Source organism: Panicum virgatum, chromosome 3K, assembly GCF_016808335.1.
Source record: "Panicum virgatum strain AP13 chromosome 3K, P.virgatum_v5, whole genome shotgun sequence".
Classification (NCBI taxonomy): domain Eukaryota; kingdom Viridiplantae; phylum Streptophyta; class Magnoliopsida; order Poales; family Poaceae; genus Panicum; species Panicum virgatum.
In genome coordinates this window covers 15,346,018-15,358,722 of record NC_053138.1, presented here as the reverse complement: position 1 = coordinate 15,358,722, position 12,705 = coordinate 15,346,018, and the positions used below count along the sequence as shown (strand labels likewise).

The following is a 12,705-nucleotide window of genomic DNA, read 5'->3' as shown; positions in this document are numbered from 1 at the left end:
GCGCCAGATGTTGACTTTGGACGCGGTGCAGGGTGCGGGGTCAACGTCGCCTCGCGCTGGGCCGGGTCACGCTTTGACATTAGCAGGGGTGTTTTGTACGTGGTCCGATGCACCGCCAGGCACGTCGTCGTTCCGTGGTCGTCGCTGTTGATTCCGGGGATCCGCTGAAGAATAGCAGCGGCTGCTCTCCCGTCACACCGTCGACTGGCTCGTTCGGAGAAAAGACAAAACCGTAGCGCCTACCTATATGGCGGCATTACTGGAGCGGTATCCAGCGACCAGCTCGACACGCGTACGTGTTCGCCCAGCCATTCAAAGGGCTGCTGAGAAGTTAAGATCTTCGTTTCAAAAACAAATTGTTCAAAAGATTTGTTTAAAAATGGAGGTTACGACCGGGTCAATGCTAGCTGCAGTTTCCTGCCCTAGTCAATGCTGTGCGTCCCGCCGTCTCGTGTCTCACGGGTGAACCGACCGTCCCGCACTCCCGCTCGCTCGTGCCGCACCCACCACGGCCGCGGCGCCACGACCTGGACCCGCCGCCGCGTGACGCCCACGGCACTCGGTCGATCGGCACGGGTCATCCTTTTTGGCGTCCGCGCCCGTCGCCTCCCGTTTCGACGGGGCGAGATGCCTGCCGTGTCCACCGCGGGCGGCGTTGTTTCGCCGAGTGGAGGACACGACCCGCATGCCTGCACCGATCCCGTTTGTAGCCCGTACTCCGCTCGGCAGATGCAGTACAGGTTTGCCTTGGTGTGCTTGCAGCAGAACCGTGCCTCGTCACGCGCAGCAAAATCAGTTCCATGATAGAGCATCATCGCCACAGAATTTGCTGAGAGGAGCTCACTATTCACTAATAACTGCGCTGCCATAATCTAACTTCTCACTCACACAACAATAAAGCAAGGAAAGAAGAAAAGGAAAGGAAAAGCAAAGTCATCCTCCTAGTCTCGGCAGCTGATACTGATAGTGATAGCACCCCAGCAGTCATAGTGCTTGAATCTCGCCGCCGTAGCCGTAACGCTTCAGAAGGCGTTCATCCTGCCGCCAGTTCTCCTTCACCTTGACCTCTATCTGTACAAGGGATCATGCGCTGCTATTAGAAACTTCTCAAACGTAATAGCACAGGGAGATGACAGGTTCAGAGCAACCACACGAAGGGAAGCTATCACCTCGAGGTAAACTTTCTTTTGTAGGAAATCCTCGATGTCAAGCCTTGATGCGGTTGCCAACATCTTTATGGCTTTGCCATCCTGCATCAATCGAACATATCAGGGCAATATTTTTTCTATTAGACATTACAGACCAGGAATTTACGGCCAAATTCCTTATTTAACAATGGGGTTAATCTTAGGTTGAAATGATTCTAACTTCTATCTCATGCATTTCAAATATTCAGAGAAAATAGCCTACATCATGGATAATTAAGGTAATTAACCTTTTTACCTTCCCAAGTATAATGCTTCTTTGTGATTCTTTCTCAACAAGTATCTCAACTTGAATGAAATCCTTAGCTGTAGGTCGGCTTTTGTAACTGACAACATTAACCTGTCACAAAACCAAAAAAAATATATATATCAGAAATAAGAGGATAGCAAAATGGAGAATATGCTGCATTAAATTGACAGGAAAAGCACCAGAAGATGTACCTGGCATGAATAAGGAATTTCCTGCCTATATTGAACAAAGATCTTTTCCCTCACTATTTCACCAACAAAAAATCTCTCAGGGTGTTCACTAGCTATGTCCTGAAACATGAACCACATAATTAATTACATGATGCAAAGTATGTCATTGATCTCAAAAACTTATTAGGGCATAAGTTCATCAAATACCTAGAATACAGAGTATGATAATGAAGTACTAAAAGGGTGTAAACTTATTTTTTATCATCATACAGATGAAGTAAAAGATGCAAGGAAAGTTCTTATTCTCTGGCTTTAGAAAAGAACTTTCCTTGCATGACAGATTTATAGCAGCAGAGCAGGAGCATAGTAACCATTATGTGCTAATTCATACATTAGTGGTTTCAAGTTCACATTGTTCAGTACTTCAGTTCACCAATATGGGAAAAAGCAAACTGCCATGCCATCAACACGAAATTGATTTGTCAGCACCTCCATCAGTCAAACTAGAACTGATACTTGATATACACAATATTTGTAGGATTCAACATTGGAATGGGCATGTCAAGTTCAACAATAATGAGATCCAATTATATAAAAAAACAATTATGAGATTAAGGAGCACACTCTTGATCACAGTGACAAAACTCTTATTAAACTACACTGCTAAAGGATTTAATACATCGAGGTTTGAGGGGCTGAGGCTGAGAAGAAAATCAACAACAACAACAACAACAACAACAACAACAACAACAACAACATAGCCTTTTTTCCCAAGCAAGTTGGGGTAGGCTAGAGATGAAACCCGAAAGAAATAAGTTCAAGGTTCAGGCACATTGATAGCTAGTCTCCAAGCGCTCATATCCAAAGCTATCTCTTTAGAGATATTCCAATCCTTAAGGTCTCTCTTAACCAACTCATCCCACGTCAGTTTAGGTCTACCTCTACCCCTCTTTACATTATCGACCCGCTCAAGAACCCCGTTACGCACCGGCGCCTCAAGAGGCCTTCGTTGGACATGTCCAAACCATCTCAGCCGATGCTGGGTAAGTTTCTCCTCAATTGGTGCCACTCCGACCCTATCCCGAATAACTTCGTTCCGGACTCTATCCCTCCTTGTGTGCCCGCAAAACCACCGCAACATCCGCATCTCTGCTACACTCAGTTGCTGGACATGTGGCCTTTTTGTAGGCCAACATTCAGCGCCGTATAGCATCGCCGGACGAATTGTTGTCCTATAGAATTTGTCTTTTAGCTTTTGTGGCACCCTCTTGTCACAAAGGATGCCAGAAGCTTGCCGCCATTTCAACCAGCCAGCTGAAATTCTATGCCTAACATCTTCATCCCTGTTCCGCTAGGCGCTCGCCTAGGCGCGATTCCACGCGATTAATCGCAAGGCGAGGCCCGTCGCCTGGCCTAGGGGGGTAGGCGGACCCCTAGGCGGGCACAGCTCGTCGGCGGCGCCGATGGGGGTGGAGAAGCGTCCGGCGGAGGGCGCCGGTGGAGGAGGAAGCAGGGGACGGGCCGGCGGAGGTACGGGCGGCGGCGGCGGCGGAGGAGGAGGCAGGGGCAGGCGCGGAGGAAGAGGCAAGGCGGCAGCAGCGGCGCAGAGGAGGCAGGGCGGCGGCGTTGGGAAGGGAAGGAGGCAGGGGCGTCGGGAAGGAGAAGGAGAGGAGGATAGGGGAGGAGATAAGGTGGGAGGTGGGCTGTTGGGCCGTTGGGCCGTTGGGCCGCTTTGATGGGCTTATTTTTTGACTCTAAGGCTTAGTGGTCCTCTGTTTTTTTCTTTTAGAGGTATATATGATGTATATAAGAATGTATATGTACGTATATGGTACCGCCTAGCAAGCCGCCTTGAAACGCCTAGGCTCGATTAATCCCGACTAGGCTCTAGGCTGCGGGTCACCGCCTAGAATCCGCCTAGCGCCTAGCGGAACCATGATCTTCATCAATATCGCCATCCTTTTGTAGCACCGATCCTAAATACCGAAAAGTATCCTTCTGGACCACCACTTGTCCATCTAGACTAACGTCTCCCCCCTCATGTCTAGTCGCGCTGAAATCGCACATCATATATTCGGTCTTGGTCCTACTAAGTCTGAACCCTTTCGACTCTAACGTGCGTCTCCACAGCTCTAACTTCCTATTAACCCCTGCCCTACTCTCGTCAACTAGCACCACATCATCAGCAAAGAGCATACACCAAGGGATCTCACCTTGTATATCCCTTGTGACCTCATTCATCACTAAAGCAAATAAATAAGGGCTCAATGCTGACCCCTGGTGTAGGCCTATGTTAATAGGAAAGTCAGTGGTGTTGACATCACATGTCCAGACAAACATCGTCGTATCCTTGTACATATCCTTAATGAGGGTAATGTATTTAGTTGGGACTTTGTGCTTCTCCAAGGCCCACCACATGACATTTCTCGGTACTTTGTCATATGCCTTCTCAAGGTCAATGAAGACCATGTGCAAGTCCTTCTTCTGTTCCATATATCTCTCCATCAATTGTCGTATTAAGAAAATCGCCTCCATGGTTGACCTTCCAGGCATGAACCCGCATGAACCCAAATTGGTTTTGGGTCACACTTGTCACTCTTCTTAGGCGATGCTCGATAACCCTCTCCCAAAGCTTCATCGTATGGCTCATCAGCTTAATCCCATGGTAGTTAGTACAACTTTGAACATCACCCTTGTTTTTGAAGATTGGTACTAATATACTTCTCCATTCTTCCGGCATCTTGTTTGACCGAAAAATGAGATTAAAAAGCTTAGTTAACCATACTATTGCTCTATCTCCTAGCCATCTCCACACCTCAATGGGGATACCATCAGGGCCCATCGATTTACCTCCCTTCATCCTCTTCAAAGCCTCGCCGATCTCTACCACCTGAATTCTCCTCACAAAACGTCTGTTGGTATCGTCAAAAGAGTCATCTAACTCAAGAGTAGGGCCCTCACTCTCCCCATTAAACAACTTGTCGAAGTACTCTCTTCATCTATCCATGATTTCCTCATCCTTCACTAGCAGTCGATCTGTCCCATCCTTAATGCATTTGATTTGGTTGATGTCTCTTGTCTTCCGCTCGCGGATCCTAGCCATTCTATAAATGTCCTTCTCCCCTTCTTTCGTGCCTAGCCGCTGATACAGGTCATCATACGCCTTACCCTTTGCTACATTCACAGCTCGCTTTGCAATCCTCTTCGCTAATTTATAGCCCTCGATGTTGGCTGCACTCTTGTCAAGGTGGAGGCGCTTGAAACACTCCTTCTTCTCCTTAATAGCCCTTTGCACCTCGTCATTCCACCACCAAGTGTCTTTCCCCTCCTGTTTGCCTCCCCTACTCACGCCAAACACCTCTGAGGCCACCTTCCGAACACATGTTGTCATCTTTAGCCACATGTCATCTGCGTCTTCTCCTTCTTCCCAAGGCCCCTCACCTAGCATCCTTTCCTTAAACGCTTGTGCCGCTTCCCCTCTAAGCTTCCATCACTTTGTTCTCGCAATCTTGGCACGTTTGTCCCAGTGGACACGTACCCGAAGACGAAAGTCCGCCACCACAAGCTTGTGTTGAGGGACAACACACTCCCCAGGTATCACCTTACAATCTAAGCAATCACGTCTATCCTCCCTCCTAGCAAGGATAAAGTCGATCTGGCTCGAGTGTTGTCCACTACGAAACGTCACAAGATAGGATTCCCTCTTCTTAAACACGGTATTCGCTATCAACAAGTCGTAGGCTAACGCAAAGTTCAACACATCCTCCCCTCTTGACTCCTGCTACCGTACCCAAAACCCCTGTGCACTCGCTCGAACCCTACATTAGTCGCACCCACATGGCCGTTGAGATCTCCTCCTATGAAGAGTTTCTCGTTGGTAGGCACGGTACTAACCATGCTATCTAGATCTTCCCAGAACTACATCTTGGTGCTCTCACTAAGGCCTACCTGAGGGGCATAGGCACTGATCACATTCAAAACCGAATCTCCAAAATAATGGATCAAAATAACCAAAATTCTCCTTGCATCTGAACCTGTTTTTCTCAGTTTATAATATAAAGCCAGGACAGTCAATAACATTTAATGGTAAACAAAGCACAGGTGGAGAAGCCATTTGAAAATAATGGATCATCTGTCCAATACCTTGGGGTAGTAAGCAGGACCCAGAGGGAGCTTTGACAATATCCATTCCTTGATATCATCCACTCCATGACCAAATTTAGCACTTACAGGTATAACATCATCAACATCAGTGAATTTTTGATACCACTGTCAAAAGAGTAGTCTGGAAGTCAATACCATTTGCACCAAGGGGAAAGCACAAAAGAAACACCTTGTCGATTTTTGTATAAGGTCAATACCTCAAGTTTCTTTGCAATTTCTCCTGGTTTTATGAGATCTTTCTTGTTCAACACTAGAAGAACAGGAACTCCAATACCTTTGTTTCCCACACCTTCTTCCAGCATTTCATCAATCTAAAAGCACAAAGTTTCCAATGCATAAGATAAAATAGTTGAATATAAGAATTGATTATTTTCTTTACTGCTAATACCTTTTCAGGGGCTTTACAAGCATCAACAACAACAAGCACACAGTCTGCACTGCAGATAGCACTCCTAACATTCTTCATCATCATACTGTCCAGCTTATGCATCTCCTTTTTAATGACACCAGGAGTATCATAAAGTATAATCTGCAAACTAAATGATAACTCAGATTAGCGGTGAAAAGCAACATGATCCCCTTGATGGTAGTGGGATCAGAAACTTAAGTGGACCTTAATTTGCATCGAACTGAATTGAGTTCTGCAAGTAGTACATTAGAGACAAAACTGATACCTGGTATTCTGGTTCAGAACATATACCAAGAATGCGATGTCGTGTTGTCTGTGGTTTATCTGTTACAATTGAAAGTTTCTGACCAACCATTTGGTTAATAAGGGTGCTCTTGCCAACATTTGGTTTCCCCAATACAGCTACATAGCCTGAAGAGATACTGTATTAGTACATGCAAATTATTCAAAGGCAGACCTATTTCATTTTTAAGAACAAATAATCCATTTTTTGTTCAGGAATCTTAACGAAAATGCTAGACCAAAATTTAGCGAATAAAGTTCTAAAGTAAGAGCATAACCTCAATTCTAATCAATACTAAACCCGACTAATTCCAAACGTAGAAAAGCACAGAAGCCTAACCGCTGCGGTGATTGACGCATTGAGAGGTGCCCAACTCCTCCGACTCGTACTCGTCTAGCAGCGCCAGGCTCCAGTCCGGCTTCTCAATGAGCTCCAGGCGCGGCCTCGTGCTCGCCATCGGTTCAGACTCCTCCTCCTCCTCCACCACCTTACTTTCCACCATCTCCTCGTCTTCCACTCCTGAGTAGGTCATACTCGCACTGGACACAACCCCAACTCCATGCTCCATTCCCGAGACGCGGAGGCGTCTTCCTCGTAGCACACACGGGGAAATAAAATCAGGCTGAAGAGAAAGACATCGACGGGAGATACAGGTCGGCGACGGCGGCGCGACGAGTCGGAGCGCTAGGCCAAGCTCCATGCCCTCCGAGAGTGGCAGCGCGCAGTGAAGATGTTGGCGTGCGTCCGCGTTTGGGGATAAGAGGAGAGAGCGAGAGAGCAAAGCACACCAAGACGACACGAAGCGTTTTTCTTTTGGGGGGCCACATAAAGAAAAGGCCCAGGCCCATGAGCCCGTCTCGACCAAACCGCCTTGTAGCCCGGCCTCGACAAAAACGACCAGAGCAGCAATCACCCAATATCCGCCGCCGGAGGAAAACCACCTCCAAAACCCTAGCCCCCCACCTCCTTCCTCTCTGAGAAGTATCTTCGACGTCGTAGGCGGCGGCTGAAGTGGCGGGGCGGAGATGGGTAAGGCGAAGGGGAAGCAGCGGCAGGACAAGTTCTACCACCTCGCCAAGGAGCAAGGGTACAGGAGTCGTGCGTCCTTCAAGCTGCTCCAGCTCGACGCGCGGTTCCGCTTCCTTCCGACGGCGCGCTCAGTGCTCGACCTCTGCGCCGCGCCGGGAGGGTGGATCCAGGTGGCCGTCAACCATGCCCCCGTCGGAGCTTTCGTCGTCGGCGTCGACCTCGTGCCCATCCGCCCAATCCGCGGCGCCCACTCGCTCACCGAGGACATCACCACCACCAAGTGCCGCGCCGCGGTGCGGAGGCTGATGGACGCCAACGGCGTCTCCGCCTTTGACGTCGTGCTCCACGACGGGTCACCCAACGTCGGTGGTGCCTGGGCGCAGGAGGCCACATCGCAGTCCGCGCTCGTCATCGACGCCCTGCGCCTCGCTACAATGTTCCTCGCCCCCAAGGGCGCCTTCATCACGAAGGTACAGAATTACACAGAAGAATAACGCTCAATTGTTGCCGTTGACATTCTGCATTGGCTTTATTCATCATAATGCTATCTTCATTGAGAACACGCTAAGTTTGTCCTTGAGTTTGACAGCCTGATGTTTTCATAATATCATTCTAGGCAGGTGTAACACTTGCTTGGGAAAAAAGGCTATGTTGTTGTATTCTAGGCAGGTGTAACACTTGCTCCTTTATTTTGCGGCTAAAGAGCATCTCCAAATCACACTAGTCAAATCCTATTTGGCTGGTCATTTAGCCATCCAAAGGGTGGGAAATCCGACAGCTTCTCCATCCATGCCGTTCTCCTGCTGACCCGCCACGAGCCACCATGACCGCCGGCCCGAGCTCGGCGCCGGCCACCATTCTTCTGGTGTCATCTTTGGTGGTTTTGACATTTCATAGTTTCATATCTTCTTACTCTCATTATTGTCATGTGTTTTAGTACTAAACTTATTCGGTTGATGAATGAGCTATACGTCCGCTGCAAATTTTGTTTGTGTTATTCCTATATTTCAGTACACATTTAATGAGCTGTTCTTATCCTTCAACAGGTTTTTAGGTCTCAAGATTACAATGCTATTATGTACTGTCTTAAACAGGTGTGTGCTAATTAAATGTTTTGTAACAACTTTTTGTTATTTACCATGTTGAGTTAATGGAAAAATCAATCAACATCTCCACTTGCAGTTGTTTGAGAAGGTTGAGGCAACTAAACCTACAGCAAGTAGGTCTACATCGGCTGAAATTTATATCATCTGCCTGAACTATAAGGCTCCTGCAAAGATTCAACCAGAACTTCTTGATATAAGGCACTTGTTCAGTGTGGTTCCAGAACAGAACAAAGTATGTTAAGTCACTTGTCTGAATTATCTGTCTGGTTTACTTTCTTCTATGTGATAGCATCCCTTGATGTTGGAAATGTTGTGCACTCTGCAGCCTAGGGATATTATGGATAAATCGACGAAGAGACACCGTGATGGGTACGCCTCCCTTGTTACATTGTTGTTGTAGTTTGCCTTGTTTTCCTTCCCCCTCTCATATTTTTATTATTACTTCTCAAGTATGCATATTGTGATTAGCTGTGTTCACATCAAAGTGGAGTCAAATGTTCTACCTACATCTGATCTTCCATTACATTTACCACTTCTTGTGTTCAGTATAGCAGCCTGTTTTGCAGTCTGCTGGTGTGTAAATAAGTAGATTGCTCTTGACAATGTGAAAGCTGACCAGTTGCTATGTTATCTAGTCTAGTATAAACAATTCAGCATGTTGTGATGTTTGTTCTCGACAGTTCAGCATTTATCAAGTTTTGCATTACAAATCTGAAAAGAGAACTCTGTGCTCTTCTCCTGGCCTTTGGTTAAGTGTGAATAAGAATGAAAATTGGCTGGATGTTCTGATACTTTCCTGCATTCTGTAAAATTTGAACAATAGCACACATGGGTTCATGTGGCACATCACTAAGAGTGTTACAAACCAATGATTTTCGTTTGGTTTTACTTCTATAAGAGTGACTGGGTTTTTATGTTGGGTTGCCAAGCATATCATAGGCCTTCTCTACCCGGTCTTAGTGGCAGGTTTGTTAAGAAGGCACAAGCTGCTTCTGTCTATGCTGAAACAACATAGGTGAAATCTACCTGTAGAAGTTGTAGCTTTGAAGTTTTTGGTTATGCAAAGTTCTCCTTGCCAATATGATCCTTCAATTGTTATGCTGATATAAATGACATTTATCTAGGTATGAAGAAGGGAATACAACATTGTGGAAAGTCGGTTTGGCATCAGACTTTATATGGTCTGACTCCCAGACTCCACTGGAGTTTTTGGGCTCCTACAATTTGATTTCATTTGATAATCAAGAATCTCTGCCCATAAAGAATCATGAGCTTACTACTGATGATGTAAGGAACTGAGCATACTGCCTGGCTTATCTTTCCATCTATTCTAGTCATAGGCGCTGACTGCTTATTATTTGATTTGTGCCAGATAAAAAATTACTGTGAGGATTTACTTCTATTGGATAAAAATAGTTTCAAGCATATCTTGAAGTGAGTTACTTGTCTGCCATTCTGTTCTCTTATGCAATTTATTTCCATTCATTTAAACAGTTACTATAACCTAAACAACTCTATAAGTTGAACATGTGCAGAGGATGTCAATTTCATATATCTCTTGTGTAACTATGTTAGATGGCGAATCCGCTTACGGAAAGCACTGTCGTCATCTTCACAAGTTACCCCGAAGGTTGAGGATGACGCAGAGACCACAAAGGTCAAGGATGATGATCAACTTCTACAAGAAATGGAAGAATTGACCAGTGTCATTGATAGAAAGAACAAGAGAGAGAAAAAGCGCCTGGCAAAGCGTCGAGCAAAGGTATTATGAATTACGTACACCAACCTTTGCAACATGTGATGCTAATTTCAGTTTTGTGGTGACATGTGGGCTCTTCATTCCAGGATAAAGCACGCAAGGCTACAGGAATGCAGATTGACGCTACTGGAGATGATTATGGTGATCCTGACTTGTTTTCTATTAGTGTTATCAAGGTATCATGCTGTTTTTCTATTAGTCGTATTTCTTTGGAATCTTATTCTAATATCTCGTTGGAAGACATTACATGATATTGTAACTTTTTCCCCTTAGAGGATAAAACCAAAATACTCATGCTCCTCTGGAGTTGCCTCTCTGCCCTGCATGTAGGGGCCTTCATTTTTTGTTAAAACTCAACAAGAAAGCTGATTCTGCTCTTTTGATTTTTTTTTAAATCGCCTTCTAATTATGACTTCTGTGGGTCATATTTTTCGCCATGGCTTCTTGCGAACACTAGAAATATATAAGGTTAACATCTAATTCTTTAGTTTCCATATTCATTTACCTTTTCCTTCTCTAGGGTGGAAAAGAACTTCAAGCTGTTGAATCTGCAGAGCTCGATGTGGAAGATGACATTGATGACAGTGAAAATGAGGAAACTCAAGCTCGAGAAGTCTCTGATGAGGAAATGGATTCAGATGAAGAACAGCAGAGGTAGTTAGCATCCACACATCAGTATGCGCAATTACATGGTTAATACTATATTTCTAAAAATACGCTGTAATTTTGTAACTGATAATCGTTCACATCAGGTATGATGCCCAGCTTGAGGAGATGCTTGATGAAGCTTATGAGCGCTTTGTAACGAAAAAGGGTGGGGAAGTAAAACAAGAACGTAAACGCACAAAGCGAATCAATCCTGATGCCGATGCTGACTTATTAAAGGTAATAATTTCTCATGATGTCTTGATACAATGACAATTGCATCTGAAACAGAATTTTTACAGCAGCAAGGGAGTGTTGTTATACTTTTTTCTAGGTTATGGTTATAGAATATGGAAAGTTTTACTATGATACGATCTTTTAAACTTGCTAGGCTAGTGAAGATGATGGTGATGATGTTGAAATGGATCAAGGTTTTGATGAAGATCAAGATCCGGAGACCAATCCCCTTCTGTTATCTCTAGATGAACACAAGCCAACTAAAGAGCAGATTGTACAGCAGTGGTACAGCCAGGATGTGTTCACAGAAGCAGGAACGGGGGTTACTGAGCAGAGTGACAGTGAAGATGAAAGGGAGAATTTGCAGAGAAAAATGAAAAAGATGGACACTGGAAAAAAGGAAAAGGCGGCCAAGGCACAGCGTTTGCAACAAGATGATTTTGAGATTGTACCAGCGGAACTGGTCCGAAATGAAGAGGATTCATCTTCATCGTCTGATGAATCAGATGAATCGGAGGATGATCTCGATGATTACAGAAAGGCTGAAGTACTAGCCTATGCGAAGAAGATGTTGAGGAAGAAGCAGAGAGAGCAGATACTTGATGATGCTTACAACAAGTACATGTTTGATGATGAAGGGTTGCCCAACTGGTTCGTTGAGGATGAGAAGAGGCATAGGCAGCCCATGAAGCCTGTTACACGTGAAGAAGTAGCTGCCATGAGGGCTCAGTTTAAGGAGATTGATGCCCGTCCATCCAAGAAGGTCGCAGAGGCCAAGGCACGGAAGAAGCGTGTTGCCATGAAGAAACTGGACAAGGCACGCCAAAAGGCAGATGTTGTCGCAGACCAGAATGACATAAACGAGCGGTCAAAGAGGAAGATGATCGACCAGATTTACAGAAAGGCGATGCCCAAGAAGCCTCAGAAGGAGTATGTTGTTGCAAAGAAGGGAGTTCAGGTGAGGGCTGGCAAAGGGAAAGTATTGGTGGATCCACGGATGAAGAAGGACAAGCGGGCCAGTGGGACTGGGAAGAAAGGGAAGGGCGGCAAAGGTGCTAAGGGGAAGGGTGGCCAGAAAGGCATGAGAGGGAAAGCTGGGAAGAAGGCCGGGAAAGCCCCGAGGTAAAAAGTTGTGGAGCCAAGCATGGCTGGGGCGCGCCCTCCTAGCTGTTGAATTTTGTCTCGGTCCAACTACTGCTACTCAGTAGGCAGCTGAATTAAAGTTTTGTGATGATAAAATTTATGGGTTTAAAGTTTTGTAGCGCGACTTAATCAGTATCAGAATTGGTGACCGCTTCAGTGTCATTATGGCATAACTTGCATATTTCACATCAGTTATTGAAACTTTTACACCCTTCAGGGCGACGTACAAATGTTGGAGCTGCATCTTCATTACGTAATATTATGTGATGAACGGGAAGGAACTTGGTCTTTATTTAATAAGCTTA

The 12,705-nt window shown here is 45.6% G+C and overlaps 2 protein-coding genes across 2 annotated transcripts; one reads left to right on the top strand and one right to left on the bottom strand.

The window, feature by feature from the left end:
• Nucleotides 1-756: 756 nt before the first annotated feature.
• LOC120697821 (GTPase ERA1, chloroplastic-like) lies at nt 757-11,256 on the bottom strand. Its single transcript, XM_039981172.1, has 9 exons — nt 6,821-11,256; nt 6,464-6,609; nt 6,178-6,318; nt 5,987-6,100; nt 5,769-5,894; nt 1,647-1,745; nt 1,444-1,545; nt 1,170-1,250; nt 757-1,071 (listed from the first exon to the last, which is right to left on the bottom strand). Exons 1-9 carry the CDS (start codon nt 7,179-7,181, stop codon nt 985-987), a joined length of 1,257 nt encoding a protein of 418 aa, XP_039837106.1. The 5' UTR covers nt 7,182-11,256; the 3' UTR covers nt 757-984.
• Nucleotides 7,346-12,630, top strand: LOC120697818 (pre-rRNA 2'-O-ribose RNA methyltransferase-like). The gene is made up of 11 exons (XM_039981169.1): nt 7,346-7,980; nt 8,557-8,604; nt 8,693-8,848; nt 8,942-8,985; nt 9,741-9,903; nt 9,989-10,050; nt 10,192-10,378; nt 10,462-10,551; nt 10,896-11,029; nt 11,128-11,260; nt 11,412-12,630. Exons 1-11 carry the CDS (start codon nt 7,507-7,509, stop codon nt 12,381-12,383), a joined length of 2,463 nt encoding a protein of 820 aa, XP_039837103.1. The 5' UTR covers nt 7,346-7,506; the 3' UTR covers nt 12,384-12,630.
• Nucleotides 12,631-12,705: the final 75 nt, after the last annotated feature.

Coding starts and splice junctions, on each gene's coding strand:
- LOC120697821 (XM_039981172.1), bottom strand. CDS start 7,181: ATGGAGCTTGGCCTAGCGCTCCGACTCGTCGCGCCGCCGTCGCCGACC. Junction 1,546..1,646: donor AAATTCCTTATTCATGCCAG/GTACATCTTCTG, acceptor GTTTTGTGACAG/GTTAATGTTGTCAGTTACAA. Junction 1,251..1,443: donor GAAGCATTATACTTGGGAAG/GTAAAAAGGTTA, acceptor CGATTGATGCAG/GATGGCAAAGCCATAAAGAT.
- LOC120697818 (XM_039981169.1), top strand. CDS start 7,507: ATGGGTAAGGCGAAGGGGAAGCAGCGGCAGGACAAGTTCTACCACCTC. Junction 10,051..10,191: donor AGTTTCAAGCATATCTTGAA/GTGAGTTACTTG, acceptor TAACTATGTTAG/ATGGCGAATCCGCTTACGGA. Junction 10,552..10,895: donor TTTCTATTAGTGTTATCAAG/GTATCATGCTGT, acceptor TTCCTTCTCTAG/GGTGGAAAAGAACTTCAAGC.